A 25,720-nucleotide genomic window follows, 5' to 3' on the forward strand; every position below is an offset into this window, starting at 1 on the left:
CAATTATATAAATAAATATAAATATAAAGGGATAAGTACAATGCCAAATGACATATGACACGAGCATCTCTCTCAGCTGATCACAAACGACAAGTCTGTGGGCACATAAACTTTAGAATTTTAGGAATTGCTTAATTAATAATTTCGAATGTTTGGTTTGGTCATCTCATATTTACTTACCCCAGACAATAAAAACACCAACTCATATTCTTGGTAAAATACTAGTGTTTTTGTGCTCACAATAATATATATAAATATAAATAAAATATATATATATAGTTTAATTTATATTAAAATTTATAAAGATTCTTGTTGTATATATATATATATATATTTTTATTTATATTAAAATATATAAAAATTTATAAAGATTCTTGTCGCACTTTTTGAACTTGGTCATACCAGACCTGCAAACTTTTTGTGTCTGTTATTTTAATACTTAATATATTACATATAGAGATAAATAACTATATAAATTATGTGGTTTAAAAACTTTATTTGATAGAATTTAAAATTTTATACATACGAGAAATACGAAAACAAAGTTATTGTATTGTTTACTTAGTCAGAGGGTATCGTGTGAGTAACTGTAAATTTAGCAACTTAATTTTTATTCGACTACTATTTTGCTATACGATCTTTTAATATGTTTTAGATTGTCTTTAGATCGATGAATTTGAGAAGATGAATTTCAAATATATTGGTTTCAAATTTTTCGACTTGCTTAGACGTGAAAAATTGAAGTGGATTTCATACACTCTATATAAAGTTTTACAATTTTAATAGTATTGTGGAGGATTCAAACACACTGAAGATGTATATCATTTCAAATTTTTCTGCAAACCAAGTCTATCGATCCAAGCACAACTTTAAAAATTTATTTGATCATCAAGCTTTTTCTTATATGACCTTGTGAATATTTCAACATTGTACTTGCATAATAAGGTCATGAATAATTGAATATATTTCCTATACTAAACTAATCTNAGTTTTTTAGTAACCAAAAAAACCCCGTCGTAAAAGCATTTCTTCGGGTCGTCAGCTTTTTTGGAGCGACATAGAAAATTTCACCTACTCCAACCATCACGTGAAACATCCAACGGAACGATGAATTTCCGATATGGCCCCCCACCTCAAAAATTATGGGTGAAATATTATAATTTAATCAAAATCATTTATTTTTTTATGGTAGAAGAAAGATGAAAGTCATAATAATTTACTTGGGTAAAGTAAATTCTAAAATTGAGTTCTAACTGTCATAAATTAATATTATAATCGTTGATTTAATGACTCATTTTTTGACACATTAACACTATCGATATTAACATTAATTATGTATTGAGATATAGATTATTAGATACACGATTTGGATAGTCGTCAACCTCTAAAAAGATGTTGATTCAAAAAAATTTGACTAAAGAGAAGATGCAACTCAATTGTTAATTGGATAGGTAAATAAAATCCTGTATGTTTCGTCGACAAGGGGGACAGCTGAATGTGGGCTTTTGTGATTTGCATTGTCGTAATGGGCCCTACAGCCTCACATGCCAATGCATTCTTATTGGGCCCACACTCCCTCTCCTCTCTCCTCCTACCACATAATGGAATCGTATTTATGCATTATTTCATTGGAGAATATGAAATAAACAGATGGATGTTGTCAATAAAATGAAACGTGTAATTTATATATATATATAGGTGAAATTATGAGTTATGGATTTATTTGATGCTAGACTCGGGTATTACTCTAACGATTGATCTAATAACCATGAATAAATCATGTGTTATTTCATGTATTCGTCACATAGATAAATATATTTGATTCAATCATGCTTGTTTGATCTTCAATGACAAGCTATAGCTTGAATCTCTCTTTTCAAACAAACAAAAATGTACTTGGTGAATGAATTACTTTGAAACATAGAAGTAGCAAAAGCACAACTTTTCCAGTAAAAAAAAGCTTAAATAAAATTTATTTTTGGATGCAAAGTACATTTTAAAGGGGAACTAAAATGTAAGACAAAAAACCCTCCATAATTGCGGTCGTACACATCACTTTTTTCAAATTTCTTGAAAGCTCTAAAAGTATCCCCTTCTCACTGCTGCCACTTGAAATACTTGAAAATTAAAATTAAAATTAAAATGTGGAAAATGCACTTTTCCAGAAATGCCCTTTCCTTGTCCATAAATGACTCTCTTTCATTCCAACTCCCTCTTGCAAAATTCCATAAAAAGAGAATGGCGAAAGAAGTGAGTGAAGAAGCACCGGTGCAGCAGACGGGAAAGGATTACGTGGATCCGCCGCCTTCGCCGCTGTTCACTTTGGAGGAGCTCAAGCTCTGGTCTTTCTACAGAGCCCTCATAGCTGAGTTCATTGCTACCCTCCTCTTCCTCTATATCGGTGTCGCCACCGTCATCGGCCACGTAAAGCTCAATAATGCCGATCTGTGTGACGGCGTCGGTATCCTTGGAATTGCGTGGGCCTTCGGCGGGATGATCTTCATCCTTGTCTACTGCACTGCTGGCATCTCAGGTACAACAAAAGAAAGATCAAATTTTGATTTCTTTCTAGAAATATTTAAAATATTGCTTAACCTGAGATTTTTCAGGGGGTCATATTAACCCGGCGGTGACTCTCGGGTTGTTCTTGGCGAGGAAGTTGTCCCTGGTTAGAGCTGTTGCTTACATGGTGGCACAGTGTTTGGGTGCTATCTGTGGCGTCGGTTTGGTCAAAGCCTTCATGAAGAGTTTCTACAACAGACTCGGAGGCGGCGCTAATTTCGTGCAACCTGGTTACAACAAGGGAACCGCTCTGGGTGCTGAGATAGTCGGCACTTTTGTGCTTGTTTACACCGTCTTCTCCGCCACTGATCCAAAGCGAAGCGCCCGTGATTCTCATGTCCCGGTACGCAGCTTGTTTGCATGCTCGAAAGAATATATTTCTTAATTCATGATATGCATGGCTTTTCTTGATTACTTTCAACCTTGTTGATTTTTGGGATCATTTCTTGAGATCCGTCAAGTAACGTGTACTTATGGATGGTTTTTGTGGGCAGGTTTTGGCTCCACTTCCTATTGGATTTGCGGTTTTCATGGTTCATTTGGCCACAATCCCAATTACTGGAACTGGTATTAATCCTGCTAGGAGCTTTGGAGCTGCTGTGATTTACAATAATGGAAAAATTTGGGATGACCAGGTACCTTTATTATCACCTAGTCAGCAAAATATTTCACTGGTCGACGCTGATGAAATTGTTTGTTTTGAAATTAACTTGACCAACAGTGGATTTTCTGGGTCGGGCCGTTCGTGGGAGCCCTTGCGGCGACGATTTACCACCAGTTTATTCTGCGGGCTGCGGCCATTAAAGCTCTGGGATCCTTCAGGAGCAACACCAACAACTAGGCGTTTTCCAAAAATTGAACATGCAATCGAATCAAATCTGCATTGTTTCCTAGTTGATATCTGCACATCCGTCATATTTCTTGTTAATCTATTTGTTGGCTTTTGTGTGTAATGGAAGGATAATGTTTATCATTGGCAATTTCTTCCTTTTTTTTGGGGGGGGGTTTAAATTTGAGTAAATCTTTTGTGTGTAGTTTTGGCAGTGTATTAAATTGTAGTTGGCAATGCGACAAAGGCAAGTGGTGCTTATCTTGTTTTGTTTCTTTATTGATAGTAAATGAGATGTCTCTTATTTACATTTATTATTTATTTACAAGAAGTATCATAAAATAATTATTTGTAAGAATGAGATCCAAGAAAAAGACAATACCTCAATTTTCACATGCCATTCTTCCATGCTTCACATCACTTCTATCCACCGTTTGCCAAAGACAAATTTTACCCGAGAAGGATAGCAATCTCTTTTTATATTTTTTATAGGAATATTCGGGTTGTGTGTAGATAATATTGATGTTTGCACAAAATTTTGAATTTGTGGTTGTCAGGTATAAGTACACCAATATGCATAAAAACGTAAAAAATCTAACTTCTTTAAATCGAACGAAATTGATCATAGGTTTAATCTCATAAGAAAATATAACGATAAAACAAAGAAAAATAGTCTAGAAATTGGAGAAATAACTCCCAATANCTAGAATCCGCAAATGAAATGTGAAATATGCTTTAAACTAAGTCTATATGTTGTGTAATTTTCGGTCACAAGTGTACAATGTTAAGTTTTAATATATGATGAGTAAAATATCGTTTGATTGAAAATTTATTTTCATACTAAGTAATATAATTAAAGTAATCTCGATTTTATTTAAAAAATAAAGACAAAAATTAAGATAAACTAAAATAAATTAAATAATAGAGAACTTCAAGGAAGACTTTGAGTACACGATCTGAGACGGAGCTATATACAAGATTTACCCAATTTTCATTAATGCAAATCATATTAATGATATTGCCTATTCTAATTTATGGACCAAGAAACCCTTCAGTATTATTTGTTGCATCTCTCGAATGTTGAGTAAATTTTATCATTATAATGTCAACGTCTATATCTTTATAAGAAATCAAACATAAAAATAATTTAATCAACTATTATTGTTCTCTTTCAACAACTTCAAAGGAAATTGTAGGCCTCCTGAACTCTACAACATCCTAGGTCGTGTTTTCCTATAATCTTATTCCAAATCTTCTTTCCCAAATTTCAAAATTTGAATACATTTTTTATCCCTAAATTAATATGCAAACAAAAGAGGAATACACAAAAAAATTGTAATAACAAATAATAATAATAGGCAAAATAATATTCAAAACATGAAATCAATCAAGCTCCGTCAATCTCTAGAGACAACTAATAAGTTTATAATACACACAAACATATTCAAAAATCTCATCAATAATCAATGAAAATAATAAAAATTATAGATCAGTAAAGTTAATTATCTGTCTCCATATGAATCTCATCTCTTTTGTGAATTAACTATCACCTGTCGTTCGCTCTCGCGTCTCAAATTTGTGTCTCAAGCCTATTTTAATATGTAGTTGTGTGTTTGGGTTTTGTGTTCTTGGGTGTTCTAGGGTGAAAGAATAATGAAAGTGTTTCCTTCTCTTCAAAAATGGTTTTTCCTATTCTATTTATAACATTAACGGATAAAAAACGATGCACAAAATCTCAGTACGTATAGGTTTATGTGCGAACAAGCGCACCTACACCCGAAATCGGCGCCCCCGCGCGTCTGGATCTGTTTTGCAACTTGTGGGCAACAAACATAGCACACCAGCAATGATTTTCATGCTTTTTTTTTCACTCTTTTGAATTTATTTATAGCTCATGTTCATGCTCAAAATCAATGAAAAATATCAAATTAAGAACCTATAAACACGAAAAATTATGGGCTCATCAAACACCCCCAAACTTTATTTTTGCTCGTCCTCGAGAAAACATGTGATTTAAAAGGAAATAAAGAACGAGTTCATAATTTGGCCATAGATTTAATTTCACGATTTTCATCTTCTGTCTCTACAATCGAATTCATGCATGATCAAGAAATGCATCAAGATACTAGTAAGTGACTTCATAACTCCTCTAACTCATCACCTCAGATAAATCATGAACGCGTGTGTGTGATAAGTCACTTACAAGTTTCTTGCATATTTTAGTGGATCAAATCGTATTAACTATAGACTACATAACTTTTTGATTGAAATATCCCATAAGCTTGAACTTCATACCCTTAGGCATTATTATAGACATTTACAAACATAAATCAAAAGGACTTTTAAAGCTTGTACTATTAATGAAACATCTACTACTCGTTTTTCTATAAAATATACTAGAATTTTTTTTACTTTTACTATTCAGCCGAAATATACATACATACATATATATAATTTTTTCATTAAAACCAAGCATGCAACACGTCTTTTAACATTATCGTTTTCCATCATAGAATTCCATAAACTTTCAAAATAAACATTTTAACATTCATTACAGCATTTAAGGCGTCTAACATTTTTTCAGGTGTAAAATGACTGTTTTGCTCCTGAAACCCTAACTTTACTAATTTACCCTTATACCTTAAAATGACGACCCAAAACCATCCAAAATTAACATAACACCTTAAAATACACTTATAAATATTTCTTAGACGTAAACTTAAACTTCTCGACTAATTTCTCAATTCTTTTTAAAACTTGAACCATAGCTTATTAACATCTAACCATACCCTATGCAACTCAAATCAAGCCATTTAAATCCATAGAAACCACCTAGCAAGCTTCTGAAAATTTTCTGCCATGATTCGAATGAAACCCTAGCCTCACAACCTTGCACCCCTTCGGTCCTAGCCCTTAACCATTAAGACCAGCCCTTATGCAATCTTCCTAGGACCATGACCGAGCCCTTAACAAGCTGTTGGACCAGAGCTAATGAACCAAGCATGCACAGCCCATCAAGTCGTGCCCTTCAAGCCTCGCGCGACTCCATCCTAGCAACTACAGCCCCCCTCCTCGCACCAGGTACAGTACCAGTCATCTAGGACCATGACTAGACTCTTTTAGGGACCTCTGGACACGACCCAACATAGCTAGCGGCCGCCCCCTTCATGAACTCCAAAAGTCGAAACCCTAGTTCCTTTACAAACCCAAAAATGTTCAGCCCTTGCCTTGACTCGTTCTAGCCCTTATCCATGCCCCTTACGACCCTTAAACATACTGAAAAACATCTCTTTTAATGACCTTACCATGGCAGTACCTTTGTGCATCAATAACATAGTTTAAAAAGCATGAAAACTAAAGTTCTATCATGTATATGCCATAAAAACGCAAATAAAAGGAAGTGTATCATATTTTTCATGCAAACATGTATTAACATACATAATATGGTATGAACGATGAGTGAAGTGAGATTAAGGCGTGCCTTTGCTTATTTCACGCACGAAAAATAATTTAAGATGCGAAGAACGTTGGCGGAGAGGGACGGAGACATCATTTTCGAAAATAACATATAAAATAAACCATACATTAAATAATTAAAAATAATAATTTAATGAAAATATTTTTCCTTTATGGTCCCCGATCTCACTTCCTCGATCGCGTCTTGAATAACCTTTAAAAACACTGTTTTATACATTCTAATAAAAAAATCATATTTTAAACATGTCTACCACATTTAATTAATACAATTAAAATAATTTAATTAGGTATTTTTCATTATTCCCAGCATGTAGTTGGATTACATTATCTCATTTTGAATCTTACAATTAAGCCTTGGGTTCAGCTACAAAACAAGGGATCAAGAAAAACAGACAAGAGAGTATTATTATATGCACATGCGGCTTTTCTTCTTCTTGAATATTCCATCATTCTTTCTATTTTTTCCATGCCTTGACCATTTTCGAGTTATCTTGCAATTAGCTCATTAGGCATATTATCTCATTTTAATTTAATTTTTTTTTATCACATTCTGCAAATTTTTCCAATAAGCTCAAAAATTTATAATAGCTTTATGTGCATCAGTTGAGATTCCTTGTACCCTTTTTGTTAAGGATACGAATTAATTTAGCCTCATAAGTAAATAGCGGGTCATATAAAATAATATCGAATGAGGTTCTAAATATATGTAAAGCATAATCCATTTTTATTCATTAAGGCTCAAAAGTGGACACTATGATTGCTTTTGTTTATATGGTAAGCTTGAAAGACACAAACGAGTCAAAGATCACCTAGATCATTTCTATATTTGCTTGAATCATTTTTCATTTCAAACTTCGTCTTCACATATCCTATAAAAATTTGAGAAGTGAAAAAAAAAAAAAAATCAAAGAAAGTTGCAGACATAGAGACAAAGAAAATCAAAGAAATCAGACATAGAGAAACATCCTTTGGCCCGACTATATATGTCTACACTTTCAGAAGAAACAAAATCAAAGAAATCGAATCAACTTATAGTAATTACGAAAATAAATAAAAAAATATCTAAATTAAAATCAAAATCACTTGTTAACAATATTAGTGTAAACTAAATTAAATCAATCCCCAGAAGCGATACCAAAAAATTGTTGCATGATTTTTGCTTGCAAACGTACGATGTCAAATTTTAATATATGGTGAGTAAAGTATCGTTCCCACAAAAGATTGAAAATTTATATTCATATTAATAGTAGTAGATTAAAATAATCTCAACTTTATTTAGAAAATCAAGACTAAGACTGAAATAAAATAAAATAAAATAAATTAAATATTGCTAAATTTAAAAGACGAAATTGGATACATGATGATATAAGATTTCACTAAATTTCCATTCATGAGATCATATTAATGGATCATATCACATATTCCAATTTGTAGGCCAAGAATCATTAATTTTTATTAACTGCATCTCTCGAGTGTCGAGTAAATTTTATTATTTTAATGTCAATATCGATATCTCTATCAGCAATCAAATATCAAAATAATTTAATCAAGTTCTATGGTTTTCTTTCAACGGCTTCAAAGAAAATTGTAGACCTCCCAAACTCTACAAAAATCCCAGAGTGTATCTTCCTATGAACCTATTCAAAATATTCTCTTTCGACGGTCAGATTTCGAATAAATTTAATATCCAATTTGTAATCAATAAATTTAAAGGCAAATAAAATAGGATGTTTGCTGCAATAATTATCCATGTTGGGTAGAGCAATCGAAATATGGAGCTTGAGATATTGTATGATTTAAAAGATTTGAGTTACATTACTATTATCAACTATAACTTTTGGTAAAGCTTTCAGACCTACAATTGGTATCAGAGCAAAGATCTCGGATTCGATTCTCATTTATTGCATGAAGTGTAATTATTGGGAGAGAGATTGTTGAGTGCAATAATTGTCCATGTCGGATAGAGTAGTCGAAACATGAAGCTTGAGCTGATGTACAATTTAAAATATTTGAGTTACACCGTTACCACAAACTATAACTTTTGATAAATTGAAAAATACTCGGTACTATAAATACACAAATAATAGATAAAATAATATACAACACATGAAATCAATTAAGCTCTGTCAATTTTTGGAGACAACCAATAAGTTTGTAGTGAAATAATCAAACATATAAGACATATTAAAAAAACGGAAAATTGGTCTTCAGTCTCCAGCCGTCGATTTTTTTTGTGTTCAGTCCCTGGGTACTTTTTTAGTACCACATTTCCACATGAAGTGTACCATATTTTGTATGACACAGTACCACAATTTTATGGGTAGGGAGTGAACCCAAAGAAATATTTTGATTGGGGATTTTTCACTCACTTCCCCTTAAAAAAACTCTTCAATAAATCAAGGTCGATAATAAAAATAATAGAGTAAAATTAACTGTCTATCCCCAAATGAATTTTCTTTGTATTGTGATTCAATTACGCCTTACGTTTACGGTTCAAATTCGTGACTCGGGCCTCATTGAATGTGTGGTTGTGTGCTGTGTTATTGGGTGTTAGAGGGTAAAAAAAAATTAATGAAAGTGTCTCATCATCTTCAAAAATGGTTGTCCTCTTTTATAACGCGAAAAACCTAGTACAAATAGGCTTTTGCGCGAACAAGCGCCCTTGCACCCGAAAATCGGCGCCCCGCGTCTTTGGATCTGTTTTGCTGCTTTTGGGCAGCATGCATAGCTTACCCGCGTTTTTCATGTTTTCTTCGCTCTTTTCTCTTATAATATGAATATAAATGAATATTAGCTCATATTTATTTTCAAAATCAATGGAAAAATATCAAATTAAAGATATATAAACATGACAAACTATTCATTCATCACTATAAAATTTTGCAGAGAGTTTGCAATTTGTTTTAACTATATTAAATTGTGTTTCTTTCTGCTTATTCTTCCCTGCCTTGTTCACTGTTTGAACGTTTCTTTCTACTCCCTTCACTTTTACACGATCTTTCACCCACAATCTCTGCCAACTTGATTCAAATTAATTTGAATTCTTACTCAGTCTTCCTAATGTCAATTGGGCTTCTTGGCCAATGAAAGTTTGTTTCAATTGCCAAATCGATCGGGCCAATTCCATCGGGCTTTTCTTCAAAATTTAATGGGCTTTCCATATTGAGCCCAAAACTTATTTTTAGCACAAACAATCGGTTTTGATAGCAAAACCCCTTTAACGCACTCTGTTTTTCTAGGCAAGAACTAGTCTCATACTAAATATGCATCTTCACTTGTGTTGCAGATATGTACATTATAGTGAATGGAATTTCAACCTTGATTGAAATAATACCATTACAAGTAAGAGTGTCTTTTTGGGGTACGTTGTCTATTTCACAAATGAACCAAAGCAACGACCTACAAAACTTTTCTAGACCATTAGTTGAAAACTCAAGATAGCTAATTATATCACTAATAATAATAATAATAATCATTAAGGATCAGAAATGGGATTTTACAAGATATATTATATTAAATAATAATAAGAAAATGGATAGAATAGGCAGGCTGGAGATATGTGGACTCATTGCATATTGTTCCATGTGGCGGAAGAATTGCACGAGGGACATGATGCGTAGTTGGTTTGATATGGTTGGAAAGCCCTTTCAGACGCTGACCCAGTTTTAACAGGAGATAGCCTGGCCACCCATCTTCAAAATCAAGAGGAGTCTGCTGAATTCGGATAACAAATGGGGGCATATTATTTTTCAGAACATACTCACCAGCCTGAATCCATCATGACAACGCTACAAGATTGGGCGACCATTTAGCATTCAATGGGAGACTAAGAACTCGCAACCAATTTGTCATGAAAACAAATTGGGTTCATTATCACAGGCAAAGGCTATGTTTCCTCAGGAAGACTATTCATTGGGCATTGAGCCTGCGCCAAATCGGGCATTGAGGAGCTCTTACCCAATGCTCAATGCATGGTAGATGTTACACCGGGTGAAAATCACCAGGTGTAGCACATCCTTTCCTGTTATCACAAGTATATTCTAGAAGAAAGAAGGGGCCTGTGCATGGGAAGAGAGGGGAAAAATAGGAGCAGACTGATTGCTGAGAGTCGGTCGTTATTTTCAATTGAGTGATACTAGTTGAGCTAGGGAAGCGAATATTTCCTTCGTAAGAGATTGTAACATTTATCATTTTGGTTCCTACCATCATTATTTAACTTTCAATTCCGTTTTCGTGTGTGTCAGCTGTATTTTTCTGCTATCTTTCTCTAATATATTGTGGCCTCAAGAACCAGTGAGCTATATCACACAATCACACATTTTGAGATCATGCATCAAAATGATCAAAGTTATTGTACATCTCAATCCAGGTCTACTTACACACGAAAAGCAAAAAAAACGGCATGCTCCGGCTTTAAAAGGATTCGTAGGTTTCCAGGATACAAAGTACAGTAGGATATTTCAATGACACAGTAGTACCTTAATCTGGCAAAGCTGTTCCTCTTTCAAGATTGTTCTTGATCTCCAATGTGTATTTGCCAAAGGCACGTTCAATCTTTTTATTGAAGTGCTCATTTCGGTCATTAATTGAGTCGATATCCTTTTCTTCCCGGAACTTTCTCCTCCTGCTGAAAGACCGTGACTTCTCTTCCCTGTCCTTGAGTTCCTTGACCATTCTGTCAATCTTTTCCTCCGAGATCTTTGGTGCCTGAAAAAATAAAATGAGAATCTCTCCAGACAGGTCAAAAAGTAAACAGAACTCAGCTCAAAACATATGCTGATAATTACTTTTCCATATTGTAGACTTGAAGCCTCTCGGTAAAACTCTGGATCAGCTTCTTTCATTCTGTTGTACTCGTCAAGATCTACGTCAATATTTTTTGTCCTTTTCTTGTATGCATCGTACAAAGTTCTATGATTAAAAACTGTAAAAGACACCATGAGGTCAATTGTATGAAGAAACACAACGTTGAGGGTAAGGCCATCAACCTGGTGGTCCTCAGAAACACCAGCAACTCACAATTCCATGAATAGAAGAAAAGGGAAAATATATAAACTAACAGAAGATGTAGAATATAATCACTGTTCAAAATTTATTCTAAAATTCAATATCATAGTCATCGTTTCCTAGTTTTCCATGGAAAGTTACAGTTGTAATTTCCTATTGAGCATGTTTCCGACATAGTTGTTTCATAATTGTTAAAACTATCACCAAGATGCAGAACACGGAAAACAAGAGGGAAAAAATGCTAAAGCTCTGAAAAACTGAAAATAAAAAAAGAGAGTTTATTGAGCACTTGTTGATGCAAACTCCTATAATTTCTAAATGTTCACAAAACACTGTTTAGAGTTTCTGAAATTAAACTACTCAAAACTTGGCCGGAATAAAAAATTTATTCCACGGCTACACTCTACAGTGCAGTTTCCTAATATATAGATGGCATGGTTTTGGCGAATAAAACATCTTCAGTGTAAAGCGCGAGCAGGATGGGTAGTGCTAAAATATTGCCACTAATTGAAAAATCATATAATGTTTTTTTTATCCAACTGAAGGTATGATGAGCATTTAGGCATTCCAATCAATGGAAACATGTCATATTGCCATCTAAAGGTTCCAATGAACTCATAAATTCAGGTTCCAAACAGCATGGCTATGTCATATGTGAACATATTGATAACTAAATTAACCATACACCAGAAATAAATATAAGAACAGCCTGGTAAGCAAAAATCATGTCAACAGCAGCAGTGCATCAAATAGAGGTAACGCTTAAAAAGAAAAACAAACAAAGAAAAGATTGGCAACTTACCATCCCAACCAGCCGGAGCAGGGTCCTTCTCCCATTTCTTATACTTTGCCTCTGCCATATCTTGTGTGTCCAGCATATATGCTTTACTCATATCTAAGCCATTGGAGTCTAGAAGTTTTCCAATTTTCTTCTTCCTCTCCTCCAACCATTTTTGCTTGGAAATGCCTCTAGACTCCGTTGGGGCTTCTGATTTTTTCTTCTCTGCGACCATAGCAGTCTGATTGGCTTTTCTTGCCTCATTCTATAAAGACAAAGGAAAGAAATATTAGAAACGGTAAATTACAGACTATTAGGTCAAAGAACTGATGAAAGAATAACCTTTATCTGCATCAATCCCAAAATGTATACATAAAGAAAACAGACTGTTTACAATTTACATTGGATCCTCACCATTTTCAACCTCAAATCAAATAACTTTTTCTGCCTTCCTGTAAGATTACCAGCCAATTCATTTGCTGCATCGTCATCATCATCACCACCAGACTCCCCATCAGAATGATCCTCACCGACATCTCTTTCATCATCAGATGCTACTGTCTTACCCTGCTTAGCGACCACAAATGGCCGTGCGTGGTCATCATCAGCTTGTAACCCTATGAAGATACATGAACAGCGGTTAAATACACCATGATACACCATATCTTGACAGAAATATAGTGTAACATACCACATTAATATCAACATCATAAGTTCAACAAGCATCAGCAAATTGCACGTAAATATTCGTAAAATTCAACCCACAAAGTGATAATATTTCTTCGATCAGCCCTATTTACCTCAGCCAAAATAATCTTGAAGAAACATTGACTAAGTTATTCAGAAGCCTACCTGCATCAGCGCCTACCATCTTTTTCTTTACTTCAGCAATAAACTTGAAGCAAAAATCACCGCATTCATGATAAGGGTTTGATGCATTTCTGCAATCTGGATGCACCCTCCCTTCTTCCGCCATCGTTTTTCAATATCTCCCGGAAACTAATACAAGGATCCCTGAATCACAAATATATACACAAAAATACCTAGAAAAAGAAGTATAATAATAGAAAAAATAACGCCAGCACAAGAAAAATCAACCTACGTACAAGAAATTTCAGGTCTTGAAATATTCAAATACAGAAGTGAAAACGTCAGCCGCGAACCAGTGAGCAGTTGAGAAGAAGAAAGTTCAGGGACGGGGATTTTCGCCTTCCCCATGAATATAGATTTGAGGTAACTCGTATTGGGCCAAGAAGATGTAACACGGTAATTGGGGCCCAACTCAATTGGACAACAAAAGCCCAAAGTTTCAGCCACAAAAGCCCAAAAGAGCTCAATTTTTACCCCTTGACCTCAATTTCTAAATGGTCTGCTGCAACTTTCTAAAACCCTAGCGAAGTAACTTTCTTCCTAGACAAATTGCAGAACACACTCGCTCTCACGAAACCAAACCATGGTAGCTGGAAGATTCAAAGAGCTCCTGAAGAAATACGGTAAAGTGGGATTGGGAGTACATTTCTCAGTTTCCGCTGCGTCAATCAGTGGGCTGTACGTCGCCATTAAAAGCAACGTCGATGTGGAATCAATGCTGGAAAAAGTGGGCATGCCTGGAGTCTCCAAGGAGAAGAAGATCGAAGAAGCTCCTGAAATGGGTTCTGATTCAGGGAAGGTGAGGAATCGGACGGCAGAGCTGGCATCATCGAGTGGCGGTGCGTTGGCTTTGGCGCTGCTGATTAATAAGGCGCTGTTTCCAGTCAGGGTCCCGATCACGTTGGCACTCACCCCGTCTGTGGCTAGATTTCTGGCGAGGCGCAATTTGATCAAGAACGGTGTTTGATTGATTGATTACCTTCTTTTTTGTTTTCTTTTTTTGTGATTTTGAAAGGTAAAAGGCGATGTTGCCTCACATTTTGTATGGATGAATGAATGAATAACCTCATTTTCTTGATGTTCTGTTTTCTTGTAGCGATTAGTTTTGAGCGAAAATAATGAATGAGCTTTCGATTAATCCTTCCACACAATTGGAAAGAGTTAGTTAGGACACAAGTTCGGTTTGTGATTTGGATCCCCAAAAGAAGAATTTCGGAGAATAAATTATTTAAAAATGCTTTTATTTCGTGCGAATTTGAAATCTTGATTTAAATTTTGGATATAGGTTTCTTTTCACGATTATGGATTGAGCCGACATTTATTTCATAAAATTGATCCGTTAAAATTTAATATATTTTATTAAACCATAAGAAGATGAGTAAGTCTCTTGTGAGACGATCTCACGAATCTTTATCTGTGAGACGAGTCAACCATGTCGATATTCATAATCAAAAGTAATATTCTTAGCATAAAAAGTAAGATTTTTTCATGGATGATCCAAATAAGAGATTCGACCAACAAAATTGATCCGTGAGACCGTCTCACAAGAATTTTATGTAAGAAGATATAGACCACTTAAAAGTCGTCCATGCACATAATCGAAAATTAAATGTCACATTTCAACTAACTTCTCCTGCGATTTTAATCCATCAAACTTTGCAAAGTTTAATTATTTAGTTAAATCAAATTCTAAGTTTTATAACTGAAATTTCAATAAATAGGACAATTTCATAATTGGTTGATTTTTAATTGAATAGATAAAAAAAATGTTTATTTAATTTAATATTGTTTTAGTTGTTCGAATAATAAATGAAGACAAAAAATATATTATCCTATCCGATTGTCCGAAATGAGGTCCACTCTCCGGGACAATAAAAAATATACGACACATTTTAAATTTAATTAAATAAAAAGGATTTTTACTTTTATAAATCGAAAAAAGGAAGTTGAATGCTGTTAATTAGGTGAGTTCATTTATTAAGTCATTAATTAATTAGTTAGATTTTACTTTTTAAAAAAATATTTTTTTAATTGATATATCCCTCCTCGATTTGAGTTTTCATTTATTCCCGTTATTTATGTGTTTTTCACGACAAAATAATTAAAAATCATTTGAAAATTTGAAGATTTGTAGAGAAGTAAGTATATACTCGAATGCTCTGTATTGCTAGATTTGTTTCAGTTTAGTTCTGATTGTTTTTTTTTTTAGAATTTTTGTGAGTGGAGTTAGTGTGAGTATTTACAGTCGAAGGAAAAAACAAAACAGATTTCCATCTGTAGGAGAATTTAGTAGAAGATAAGATTGAATGATATGTAATTTGTTTGAATTTAAAGACAATCGATTTGATTTTATTAATATGTAATGTGTTTGTGGTGAATTTTTAATTTTGGTGTGGGTCGAGTGGACAAGATTGTAATGTGTGTAGTAGATTTTTAAATTTGGGTCGCGCAGGTGGTAAATTGTTTAAATTTTGGGGGAAGTTGGTGAAAAATCCCCAATCAAAACATTTATTTGGGTTCACTCCCTACCCACAAAATTGTGGTACTATGTTATACAAATTGTGGTACACTTCATGTGGAAATGTGGTACTAAAAAAGTATCCAGGGACTGAACACAAAAAAAACGACGGCTGGGGAGTGAAGTCCAATTTCCCTTAAATTTTGGGACGAGTGGGTCGAGTGATAATGTTAGAGGTTTGGTTTAGGGTTTAGGGTTTGGGTCGAGTGGGTAAGAAATTTTTGATATTTTTGAGTTTTGATCATTTTATAATATATAATTAACTTTATATATGATTAGAATATAAATATATATAAAAAATTTATTTGTGTAACCATTAGTTATATGTTATAATTTAAGTATGTTAGTTAAAATATTCATAACAAGTCGAAGAATGTATCTCTTATTCTAACAATGTGGGTTGAATTTATACTCGACTAAAAATCTTAACAAGTTTTATAATTCCACTAAAATTCATAACAAATTTTATAATAATAGAACTAAAAAAATTCATAACAAATTTCATTACATATTCACTTTAATGAACGTACATCGAAACATATGAAATTAATGTTTATTGTATATAAACATTAACAAATTTTATAATTCTACTAAAATTCTTAACAAATTTTATAATAATAGAACTAAAAAAATTCATAACAAATTTCATTACATATTCACTTTAATGTAATGAATGTATATCAAAGCATATGAAATTAATTTTNGGTTGATTTTGTGACCAGTTATAACCTTCGACCCAATTTTGATTGAAATTATTATAATGCTTAGCACATAAAATTAAATTATCAAATTGAGTGTACTGCACCAAATATTTTATCTCTTTCTCATTTAAAAATGATACAATCTTCTTACAAATTTCAACGTATCTTGATCCTAAAGTTAACTTGCATTCAAAAATTTTTTATTGATTATAAAAATTCAAAATTAATGGGTCGTGAAAGGGTCATAAAATCTTCATGTCACGACCTCGGGTGGGTCGTGAAGCCCACAACCCTGGGTCTTGGGCCACCCAAAGTTGGGTCGTGAAGCACACAACCCCTGGGTCGTGAATCTGTTCACGACCCAGGGTCGTGAAGCCGTGGGTCGTGAAAGCCGTGCTTCGTGAAAACTGACGAGACTCAATAAATTTCATATCTCAAAATAAATTTATTAACAATACGTGGTTTTCTTATTGGATTTGTTGCAGAGGAATAACTTGTAGACTCGTGGTTAATTGTTAGCCAAAAAATGAGAGGATGGAAGGTTGAAAAGAAAATGATTTTTTGTGAAGACAAGGAATGAAATGAGATCTAGGGTTGAGTCGGGAAAGATGGAAAAATTGAATCGAGTAAGTTTTTTTATTTAATTAAATTATAAATTTTATTTTATATAAAATTAAATACACTAATGAAAAAAATTAGTTTTTAAACAAATTTTAAACAAAAAATAAAAAAGTAAATTATATTCACTCATTTTTTTTAATAAACTCTTCCGTGACTCCGGTTTTCTTCATTTTCCCCTCCGGTATATCTTTAATTTGAAATCCTAATTAAGTCTTTCCGTCCAAACATAGCTTTAACCTTTTCAGTTGGAGCATTTGCTGTCTCGCGTGATCATTCCATTTCCATTGAACAGTAGGATCTAATTCATCGCAGAAATGATTGTCTGCGTCACCGTCGTCGGCCACCAGGTACTCTGCCGTACCGGTTGATTCGATTTGTCTTTGTCTTTGTTTTTGGCTCTGGTGATGGATGAACATCAAAATAATGATTTTCGTGACTGTTGGTCGATTTCATTTTTGTGCTTAATGGCAGAACAATCCGTTGTACATTCAGAGTTTTACTGAGGCAGATGATGCGCTCAAGCTTCATCACATTGTTCATTGTTCTCTTGACGTTGTCGATGAAAGAGGTGAATTTATTTGCTCGATCTTTTCGATTTTGCTTAATTTTTCAGGTCAAACATCGATATTACTGGTCTAAGATAGGCCAACCTGTAATTTTCCAATTTCAGCTGCCAGTCAGTGTAGAGGTGGCGATTAAGAGAAACATACGAGTAGATTTGCATTTGAAACCCTAAATTGTATTGCAAGTGGTAATTTTTTGAAGCTATCAAAGAGCATTATTAAATTCAAGTAGGCATTAGCAGATGTCAAATCTATGGAGTAAAGATTGAAGTAGTGAACAAGGTTGAGTTGCTCTAATTGCTTCGTGTCCGAGCTTAAGACAATTAGGATTTATCATTTTTCTTGAAGGAAGTTCGAATGGTAATTTCATGTACCAGCCTTTATCTTTGAAATAAATGTGAAACATTTTTGTATAAGTGACCGAATTGAGATGAGAATTCTGAAATGATGATGATGCAGCCTAAAACTACTTGGCATTAAGTTACTGCAATGGACTTGACCCCTCTCAGATCGCTGCAGAGGCTGGCCCTGCCCTCGATTGGAAAAACAATGCAGCTCCCAACTACAATATGAGACCTCGTGAATATTCTGTTAAAAAAATCTTTGGATTCGACTTTCAGTTTATTGGGGTGTTTGCTTAAAGGAAATTATAACCTTTTTTCACTCCATTTGACCTCTTACATGTTTTATCATGGTTGAAATGAATATTTCTCTTCGTTGACTTCTGTTTTTACCTCAGTGAACAATCCGAAAAAGGCTGCCCCAACACTAAATGAGACATTTCTTGGTTTGCTGTATCCAACCGAAAACTACAAAGTGTGAGTGTGAAGTTCCTTCTTTCTCTGATAGTGAGTGAAAACATGATGCGGGTGTATTTCTTCTTGTGCCTTGCAAGTGCTTTTGTAGCTCATGATGTGATGCTCTCAGGTATGGTTACCTGACTAATACAAAGGTGAAGTTCATTCTGGTGACAACAGATCTTGATGTCCGGGATGCAGATGTGAGAAATGTAAGTGTTGCCTGCAATGCAGAGATTATCTGCAAACACTGTTCTTCATTTAATTGCATCACAGCAGCGTGCACATAGTTTAGAAAATGAATTTAAATAAAATCTCAAAATTTCTCTAAATTCGGATAAGTAACTCTTTATGTTGGTCTGTAGAAAATCATATAAAACCTGAACATCTTTGTTGTCCTCAGTTATTACATTGAAGTTCTAATACCTTTGACTGATTTGAGAATTTTATACTGGAATCGTTTTACCACAATTGACGTTCAGTATCCATGATATGTCAGCAAATTTATGTTTGGCATGAAAATTGGTGCAGTTTTTCAGGAGATTCCATACAGCTTATGTTGATGCAGTCTCAAATTCATTTCACGTCCCGGGTAAAAAGATAACTTCCAAAATATTTGCTGAAAGAGTCAGTACAATTGTCAAATCATTCGGAACAAGTGCTGCTGGTTGAAATGCAGCTGCTTGTTTTCTCCTATCCTGAAGCTTTTTCTATTCCTTCGCTCCCGGTTTCATTTGGTACACTTACAATTGAATCACATCTCAGTTTCAGGATAAATACAGCTTATATTGGATATACAATTGAATACTCCATGTATGCCAACTGAATCAAGTTTTTCGTTATTTGAGTATTTAGTTAATATTTCTTCCAGTAAGTTGAGGCATGTATCTCATCCATGTGTTACTGCGGAGAAAATACTAAAGTTCAACTTGGAGAAATAAATCTTGGCGTCTGAGATAATAAAAAGTGACGTACTTTGGCGATAGAAAAACAGGACTACGGTGTAAAAGAAATAACAAAAATCTGAGCCTAAACATGAACTCGGGTAACAATAAATAGCGAATTAAAAGGCTACAGAAACATATGTAACGCCATCTTCTGAGAAAGCGAAATATCCTTGTAAGAATTTGATATTTGGTCGGCAGTTCAATTTGATTGCGAGAACCTTATTATCTTCAAAATTCATCCTCATCCTCCTCCGCTATGTGTTTAGCAAGTTCTTGCTCTTGCTGATGCCTTTCTCTTCTCTTCTCCGCGCTTTCCTTTTCCTTGTGAGAATTAGGTGGAAATCGAAGGGTACGAACTGCTTCATTGTGCATATTCAAGCAGAAAGTAATTCTTGAGTTAAATGCTATTTGAGGCTCGTTTGTAGAGTAAATATCCCCAGTCTCCTTTGATACCATCCATCCATTAGCATGATCCAATGTAGCTTCAATTGCACCATCTCGAATTGCTTTAGATACGATGCTTTCTGCATCAGCAACAGGATTTGGAGAATCCAAACTAAGCTTCTTAGCTACATCAGTAAGTGAGATCTTCGAGTACGAGATGCTAATGTTGCGTAAACCTGTCCTTATAACATTGTGACGTAGGCGAACAATTAAGTTGTTTGTTCGATCAGAACTGAAGGTGCTGGCAAATTTCTCAGCCACGGTTTTGAACAGCCCCAAATCTCCAATTCGGACAGCCTGAATCCCATGGATAACAAGTCAGTATCAACTTAGACTAGGATAAAAATACGTAACCAGTTCAGAGCATTTTTTAAAAGTATTTTGCTACCACCATGCCCACACAGTGAGAAACATGTGGCTAAACGTGTGATAAGTGCCAGTCAGTCAGGCGTAACACTAGCACCAAGAGCCACACACTTACGTTTGTAAGCTCAAAGTAAGGCCTCAGAGCTTTTTCCATTCCTTTCTGCATAAAAACTGTCCTTTCCGGGATCTCTCCAAGCAGTAATCGGACAATCACAGCCCACTTGTTGCATTGAATTCGGAAACCAAAAGCAGAACGTGGAGCTTTCCTAGCAGCTTGGAGGAGTGACTCTTTAGCATCAGTGTACTCTAACTGAATTGTTCTGATCTTTCCCAAGTAAAAGAGGTACCGACAAAACTGAAGATACAGGCATGGTCAGAACAGATCACAGAGACACCACTTCAACTAACATATTCTGTGTCTGGAACATTTTGAAAGGAAAACTGCAACGCTTGAAAGAAAACCTGACAGAAATTATGCATTGAACATATTTTGCTTTCACAAATTAATCAGAACTAAAATATCAAAGCATTTTCAGTATCAAATCATGCTACGGATCTTAGAACAGCTTATAATGACATAAACTAAGCTCATATTACAAATATAACTTCTGAAAGATAATATTATTTTTGGGGCAATATTTTGATGAGGTTGAGAAGTTTTGATACTCCCATACCTAATAATATAGTTCCTCATTTTCCGGCTCCTTTTATACTAACTGTTACTTACCTATTGTTGTTCGGATCTACAACGTTCTAGGGGCTTTAAGTCATTACATTTTAACACAATTTAATTCAAGAGTCTCTGCAATCAAGTTATTCTTGCCTGCTAAGTATCAATATTTACATATTCCAGGCTTAAATAACGATATACATGAACCAGAGAATAAATCATCACAATCTAAACGTGACAAAATAGTCCAACATTGACAAGCATAGAGTTTATTAGATCAGTATTTTAGAGTTGCCTGCTGATTTGAGTGAGCTTCAAAACGAGGAGCCTTTGATCTCAGCTTTTCTGCTTGATCATATAAGTTGTAATGGAGATAATTCCTCAGTAACAAATTCAGAAGTGTTTCCTGTATTGTGGCATTGTTATTCCATAAATCATTAAAGGCACAACCAAGGCAACAAACTAATTGCTCTTCCAATATAAAACAAACCTGCCCCAGCTCGTCGTGGCGCAAAGTAGCAGTTCGGTGGAAAGAAAGTAGATTACTGCTAAAAGATCAAAGTTTCAATCAGACCAGAAGTTGATAATGAAACACACTAAAACTAGCACACAATCAAACATATAGCATCTCAATTCATTAGTTCATTTGTACATAAGTTGATTCAGCAATTTCAAGTCCGTGCATTGCCCAAAGTTGAGCCACGACCGCTGCTGCCAAAAAATTAAACTAGAAGACACATGACATACCCACGTATTTCAGCTAGATCACCAGTAAGTTCATAGCTTAAAGAGTAGTAAAAGTACAGCCTGGAGGCTAAGACGTCAACAGTTCGCCTGTTGAGGTTCTTCAGACGTGCAATGCTTGCAGAAGAACAAGCCTTAGCCTAAAGAGACATATAATCATCAATTTCAAGACATAATTTAAAAACACAAGCCTTTGAAGTAAGTTAATCATACACAGCCATACCTCAGCGTATCTCTTCTTATCAAGCAGAAATATCAGAACAAGCAGATAGCAATAGATCTCAATCTCCGGTAAGGAGTGTTTTGCAGGGGCTTGATTAGCAGATGTTGCGGAGTCAACTTCCATATCATGCTCATCATCCTATATGAATAAATTCATGAAAAGAAGTACCATGCACACATTCTACCCCTTTCAATTTCCTTGTGACATAATTTGTGACTGCAGCACAAAATACCTATCTCAAATCCATGGATGGTTGCATTAAAATTATGTTTCTAAACAACTACCAAGACCATAGCCGTGGCAAGTCTAGAATTCAGAAAACATAATAAGTGGCAAATAGGCAAAAATATGGAGTAAAGTATGAAGCTTCAATTATTCCACTCAAGATCAACAATGAACTACTTTAACCCGGAAATTTCGACAATTAGCATGAGACACCGTACATCACAGAATGATTCGTTCCAATTTAAAAAATCAATCGAATAATCACTTTTAAATCAGCGTAAACACAAAAGTTTTAACAGCTATATGGATATAAATATTAGCTTCGGACTCGAACTTGCTTCTCACCTTGGTGATGTACGAAGACAGCCGTGAATTCACCTCCGATCCAGGGACAAGCACATAATTGAGAAATGCTGAGAGAACAGAATCATTGAGCTTCTTTCTGAGCTGAATAGTCCATCGAACTGCCCTTACAACTCTTCTAACCTCACGTGAAAATGCTCCGGTCTCAATCAAAGCTGCTATGTCCTTTAAATCTGAAAGATGACACCCACAAAACTATTTAAAAAACCCCAAATGCCAAGAGAATATACAATCACGTAAAAAAAAATATTTACGCTGGAGGGTGGAGAGAGAATCGCTGGAATAGGAATTGGAAGGGGCGGGGTGCTGCTCATGCATCTCGACATCTTGTGTCATTTTTGTAAAAATCTGAGATAGAAATGCAAAAATAATAGACATGTAATAAATTATACAAGTAAAAGCTGGAAACTCCATTTCTTCCCCGTTTACTTCGATCTGCCAGGACTGATCAATGTTTACCTGAAATTGGAAGAAATGGAGATTCTTGATCTGAAACCAAGGGAAAAGCTGCAGCCTTCGATTACTTTCTTCGGCTGCAAGTCAGTAGGCAAAAATGGTCATTTTTTTAAAAAAACAAAAAGGAAAATCGAGGGTGTACAAAACATGCGAAAAAGGGGAAGATGAATCGGAACCTGGGTCGTTGAATTTATCGACAAATAAGAAGAAAAACCCTAAAATCGTGAGCTCCTTTCCTTTGCCCAGCGCCTTTTCCAAATTTCTACGACTACGAGCAATGCGTAAGGTTTTATGAGCATAAGTTTTAGCATAATCGTTTATGTTTTAGGCTTGTAGTCCATTTAACCCTACTCTGTGCTACTTGGCTACTATGCTAGTGTATATATATTTGTGTTCCTTTCTTGTTGAAATTAAATTACATTATGTTAGGATATAATTTTGGCACGTAAGTTGACATATGTCTTTGTAACAAAGATTGAAATAAAAAACGAACAATGTATAAGTCAAAACTAGAGTTGAACTCGCATCTTTAAGACGAATTTGTCTTACACATTTCGTTTATGTAACTTTCGTTATACAAAACTTATGTTTTCGTTTATGTAACTTTCGTTATACAAAACTTATGTTTTGTGATAGGTCGTAGGAACACTCCAAAACACGAAAAGGAGCTAATGAAATATGTTTTTTTGAACTATTTTATATAACAATATGAAAATAGGCTCAAAAATATGCATTTGAGTTTTTTTTATGCTATATGATTTTATGGATGTCTAAAAAAATTGCAAAACGTAGGGATTATATATATGGAAAGTGGAGTTATGTGTGTGCTTTTATGAATGGTCACAACTTTTTTATATCGTGAGGCACATGTGAAAAATTTTGTCATCTCGTTCATTGTTTTTCATGCATATTGTCTTACACATGGTGCTCATGAGACCTCCATGTGTCTGACAATGGCATGCACACGACCGGGATATTTAGCTATATGACCTCTTGACATGGGATTTTTAAGTTTTTGACCGCTTCTTATTTAAAAGGGGTATTTAGTTTTATAACCTCCAATGGAAAATCAATTTGGTTATTGACCTTCATTGAATTTTATTTAGATAAATAACCTCCTTTCTGGTTTTAAAATTAATTAATCCTCTTAATACTTTTCCTAGATAAATTGTATTAGAGTTTGGGTAAAATTATTTCAAACATACAAATATATAATTATAAAGTAATTAAATGTTTGAGGAGGAGAATTTTCTCGCTTAACATGAATCCGAACTCAGGTTCGAGATTAATTCTTTACAGGAACTATTCCAAAAGTTTGGAAATACTGGCAACAGGAAGATCTAACCAATGTTAGATATCAAGAAGGAACTTATCAGAGTCCTAAGATAAATTTATGATTCAAAATAACAGGTTCCTAGAAATAGTACCGGATTCCTCTAAATTCTCCAGAAATTTTAGAGAAATTCAAAATACGGTACAAAATTATGGTAATATGATGTATTATGTACCCCAACATGTGGAGAAAATATTTGAAAACCAGGAAGAAATTCTTGGATTATTAAAGGATATTCGAACAAAACTTCAAAATCTTGAACAACCACCAAGTTCTAGTAAAAGAACTTCAGAAGGAAGGTTACCACCATCCTTTGGTATTGAACCCTTATTACATCAAAGAGGGAAGGCTAAAGTGATTTCAAAACCTTTAACTAAAGAAGAAAAGATGATCAATCTAATCAAAACAGTCTCAGAAAAGAAATTAATCTGATGACAACTTTAGAAAGGATTGGATTAGAGGATCTACAAGAGCTTGCAGAATCTTTTGCAAATCTCAAGGTTGTAGATCTAAAGATGAATACGACCGGGGTGAACAACCTACCATAACCTGGTCATCTTCGCAAGAACCACCAAGAGAAAGTGTGGGATCTCAGAATATAAATATGAGAGAAGCCCAACCAGACTTTTATACTGGTGGAGAAGCACACCCAGCGGGAACAAGGTCAAGGAAAAGTCAAATTCCTTTGCACCAAACACCCTATGAGAAATCTGTTTTAGAACCTATACATCCTTATGGGGTTATGCTTAACCTAGATGTATTAGATTTCAAAAACAGAGAAGATCTCATAGATGATTGGACATTGGCTATGAGAATCGCGGCAAGAACACTCGATCTCAATAGAGAAGGATTCATTAAACTTTTGGAAATGAGTCTTATGGGATCAGTCAAAATTGCTTGGGACAAGACTTCGGTAGATACCAAAGAGTCAGTCCTAGCCGGAGAATATCTTAGCGAGATAGCCGGAAGAATGACTACCCTATTTAAAGCACAGTTTATAGGTGTAGACTATTTTAACAGCAAGATACACAGAAGAAAAAGAAATATACTCAAGCTCTGTATAGTCTTGAATTACATGATATAAGTTTAGTGGATGAATACATTATGTTATTCACTAAATATAGATGGAATTCAGGGGTCGAAGAAGATATAGCAATACAACTCTTCTTAGCTAAGATGCCAAGTCCCTGAAGAGAAACGCTCATAAGATAATATGTACCTGGAAA

General features: G+C 34.5%; 5 protein-coding genes across 11 annotated transcripts; 3 read left to right on the forward strand and 2 right to left on the reverse strand.

Moving 5' to 3' along the window:
* Positions 1-2,200: 2,200 nt before the first annotated feature.
* LOC140973690 (aquaporin PIP2-7-like) lies at positions 2,201-3,699 on the forward strand. Its single transcript, XM_073436669.1, has 4 exons — positions 2,201-2,533; positions 2,610-2,905; positions 3,057-3,197; positions 3,284-3,699. The coding sequence occupies exons 1-4, from the start codon at positions 2,239-2,241 to the stop codon at positions 3,401-3,403; spliced, it is 852 nt and encodes a 283-aa protein (XP_073292770.1). The 5' UTR covers positions 2,201-2,238; the 3' UTR covers positions 3,404-3,699.
* Positions 3,700-11,167: 7,468 nt separating this feature from the next.
* On the reverse strand, positions 11,168-13,983 carry LOC140973694 (uncharacterized). 6 transcript variants are annotated; one of them, XM_073436673.1, is made up of 6 exons: positions 13,760-13,983; positions 13,506-13,667; positions 13,068-13,270; positions 12,678-12,918; positions 11,656-11,792; positions 11,168-11,575 (listed from the first exon to the last, which is right to left on the reverse strand). In XM_073436673.1, exons 2-6 carry the CDS (start codon positions 13,627-13,629, stop codon positions 11,348-11,350), a joined length of 933 nt encoding a protein of 310 aa, XP_073292774.1. In that variant the 5' UTR covers positions 13,630-13,667; positions 13,760-13,983; the 3' UTR covers positions 11,168-11,347. The 6 variants fall into 6 exon arrangements, with proteins under 6 accessions (XP_073292774.1, XP_073292775.1, XP_073292777.1 ...); XM_073436674.1 differs by having other exon boundaries at positions 13,506-13,652; positions 13,760-13,920; XM_073436676.1 differs by having other exon boundaries at positions 13,752-13,861.
* Positions 13,984-14,100: 117 nt separating this feature from the next.
* On the forward strand, positions 14,101-14,601 carry LOC140973695 (uncharacterized). The gene has a single exon (XM_073436680.1). It carries the CDS (start codon positions 14,107-14,109, stop codon positions 14,488-14,490), a length of 384 nt encoding a protein of 127 aa, XP_073292781.1. The 5' UTR covers positions 14,101-14,106; the 3' UTR covers positions 14,491-14,601.
* A 2,944-nt stretch (positions 14,602-17,545) lies between these two features.
* Positions 17,546-19,523, forward strand: LOC140973697 (uncharacterized). Its single transcript, XM_073436684.1, has 5 exons — positions 17,546-17,710; positions 17,835-17,931; positions 18,666-18,744; positions 18,854-18,935; positions 19,255-19,523. The coding sequence occupies exons 1-5, from the start codon at positions 17,678-17,680 to the stop codon at positions 19,393-19,395; spliced, it is 432 nt and encodes a 143-aa protein (XP_073292785.1). The 5' UTR covers positions 17,546-17,677; the 3' UTR covers positions 19,396-19,523.
* A 118-nt stretch (positions 19,524-19,641) lies between these two features.
* Positions 19,642-23,498, reverse strand: LOC140973696 (probable 26S proteasome non-ATPase regulatory subunit 3). Of its 2 annotated transcripts, none has more exons than XM_073436682.1 (10): positions 23,338-23,498; positions 23,165-23,238; positions 22,960-23,053; positions 22,688-22,878; positions 22,118-22,255; positions 21,898-22,034; positions 21,641-21,695; positions 21,446-21,556; positions 20,596-20,835; positions 19,642-20,411 (listed from the first exon to the last, which is right to left on the reverse strand). In XM_073436682.1, the coding sequence occupies exons 3-10, from the start codon at positions 23,039-23,041 to the stop codon at positions 19,899-19,901; spliced, it is 1,467 nt and encodes a 488-aa protein (XP_073292783.1). In that variant the 5' UTR covers positions 23,042-23,053; positions 23,165-23,238; positions 23,338-23,498; the 3' UTR covers positions 19,642-19,898. The 2 variants fall into 2 exon arrangements, with proteins under 2 accessions (XP_073292783.1, XP_073292784.1); XM_073436683.1 differs by having other exon boundaries at positions 23,376-23,475.
* Between the last annotated feature and the right edge of the window lie 2,222 nt (positions 23,499-25,720).

The sequence above is a fragment of the Primulina huaijiensis genome, chromosome 3 (genome assembly GCF_012295235.1).
Source record: "Primulina huaijiensis isolate GDHJ02 chromosome 3, ASM1229523v2, whole genome shotgun sequence".
NCBI classification, from domain to species: Eukaryota; Viridiplantae; Streptophyta; class Magnoliopsida; order Lamiales; family Gesneriaceae; genus Primulina; species Primulina huaijiensis.

Excerpts from the sequence above, each read along its gene's own strand:
- LOC140973690 (XM_073436669.1), top strand. The coding sequence starts at position 2,239 with ATGGCGAAAGAAGTGAGTGAAGAAGCACCGGTGCAGCAGACGGGAAAG. Across the intron at positions 2,906-3,056 it reads CCCGTGATTCTCATGTCCCG|GTTTTGGCTCCACTTCCTAT; the intron begins GTACGCAGCTTG and ends TTTTGTGGGCAG. Across the intron at positions 3,198-3,283 it reads GAAAAATTTGGGATGACCAG|TGGATTTTCTGGGTCGGGCC; the intron begins GTACCTTTATTA and ends CTTGACCAACAG.
- LOC140973694 (XM_073436673.1), bottom strand. The coding sequence starts at position 13,629 with ATGGCGGAAGAAGGGAGGGTGCATCCAGATTGCAGAAATGCATCAAAC. Across the intron at positions 13,271-13,505 it reads GATGGTAGGCGCTGATGCAG|GGTTACAAGCTGATGATGAC; the intron begins GTAGGCTTCTGA and ends GTATCTTCATAG. Across the intron at positions 11,793-12,677 it reads TGCTCCGGCTGGTTGGGATG|TTTTTAATCATAGAACTTTG; the intron begins GTAAGTTGCCAA and ends TGTCTTTTACAG.
- LOC140973695 (XM_073436680.1), top strand. The coding sequence starts at position 14,107 with ATGGTAGCTGGAAGATTCAAAGAGCTCCTGAAGAAATACGGTAAAGTG.
- LOC140973697 (XM_073436684.1), top strand. The coding sequence starts at position 17,678 with ATGATTGTCTGCGTCACCGTCGTCGGCCACCAG. Across the intron at positions 17,711-17,834 it reads TCACCGTCGTCGGCCACCAG|AACAATCCGTTGTACATTCA; the intron begins GTACTCTGCCGT and ends GCTTAATGGCAG. Across the intron at positions 18,936-19,254 it reads GGGATGCAGATGTGAGAAAT|TTTTTCAGGAGATTCCATAC; the intron begins GTAAGTGTTGCC and ends AAATTGGTGCAG.
- LOC140973696 (XM_073436682.1), bottom strand. The coding sequence starts at position 23,041 with ATGACACAAGATGTCGAGATGCATGAGCAGCACCCCGCCCCTTCCAAT. Across the intron at positions 22,035-22,117 it reads ATAAGAAGAGATACGCTGAG|GCTAAGGCTTGTTCTTCTGC; the intron begins GTATGGCTGTGT and ends ATGTCTCTTTAG. Across the intron at positions 20,412-20,595 it reads CTTACTTTGAGCTTACAAAC|GCTGTCCGAATTGGAGATTT; the intron begins GTAAGTGTGTGG and ends CATGGGATTCAG.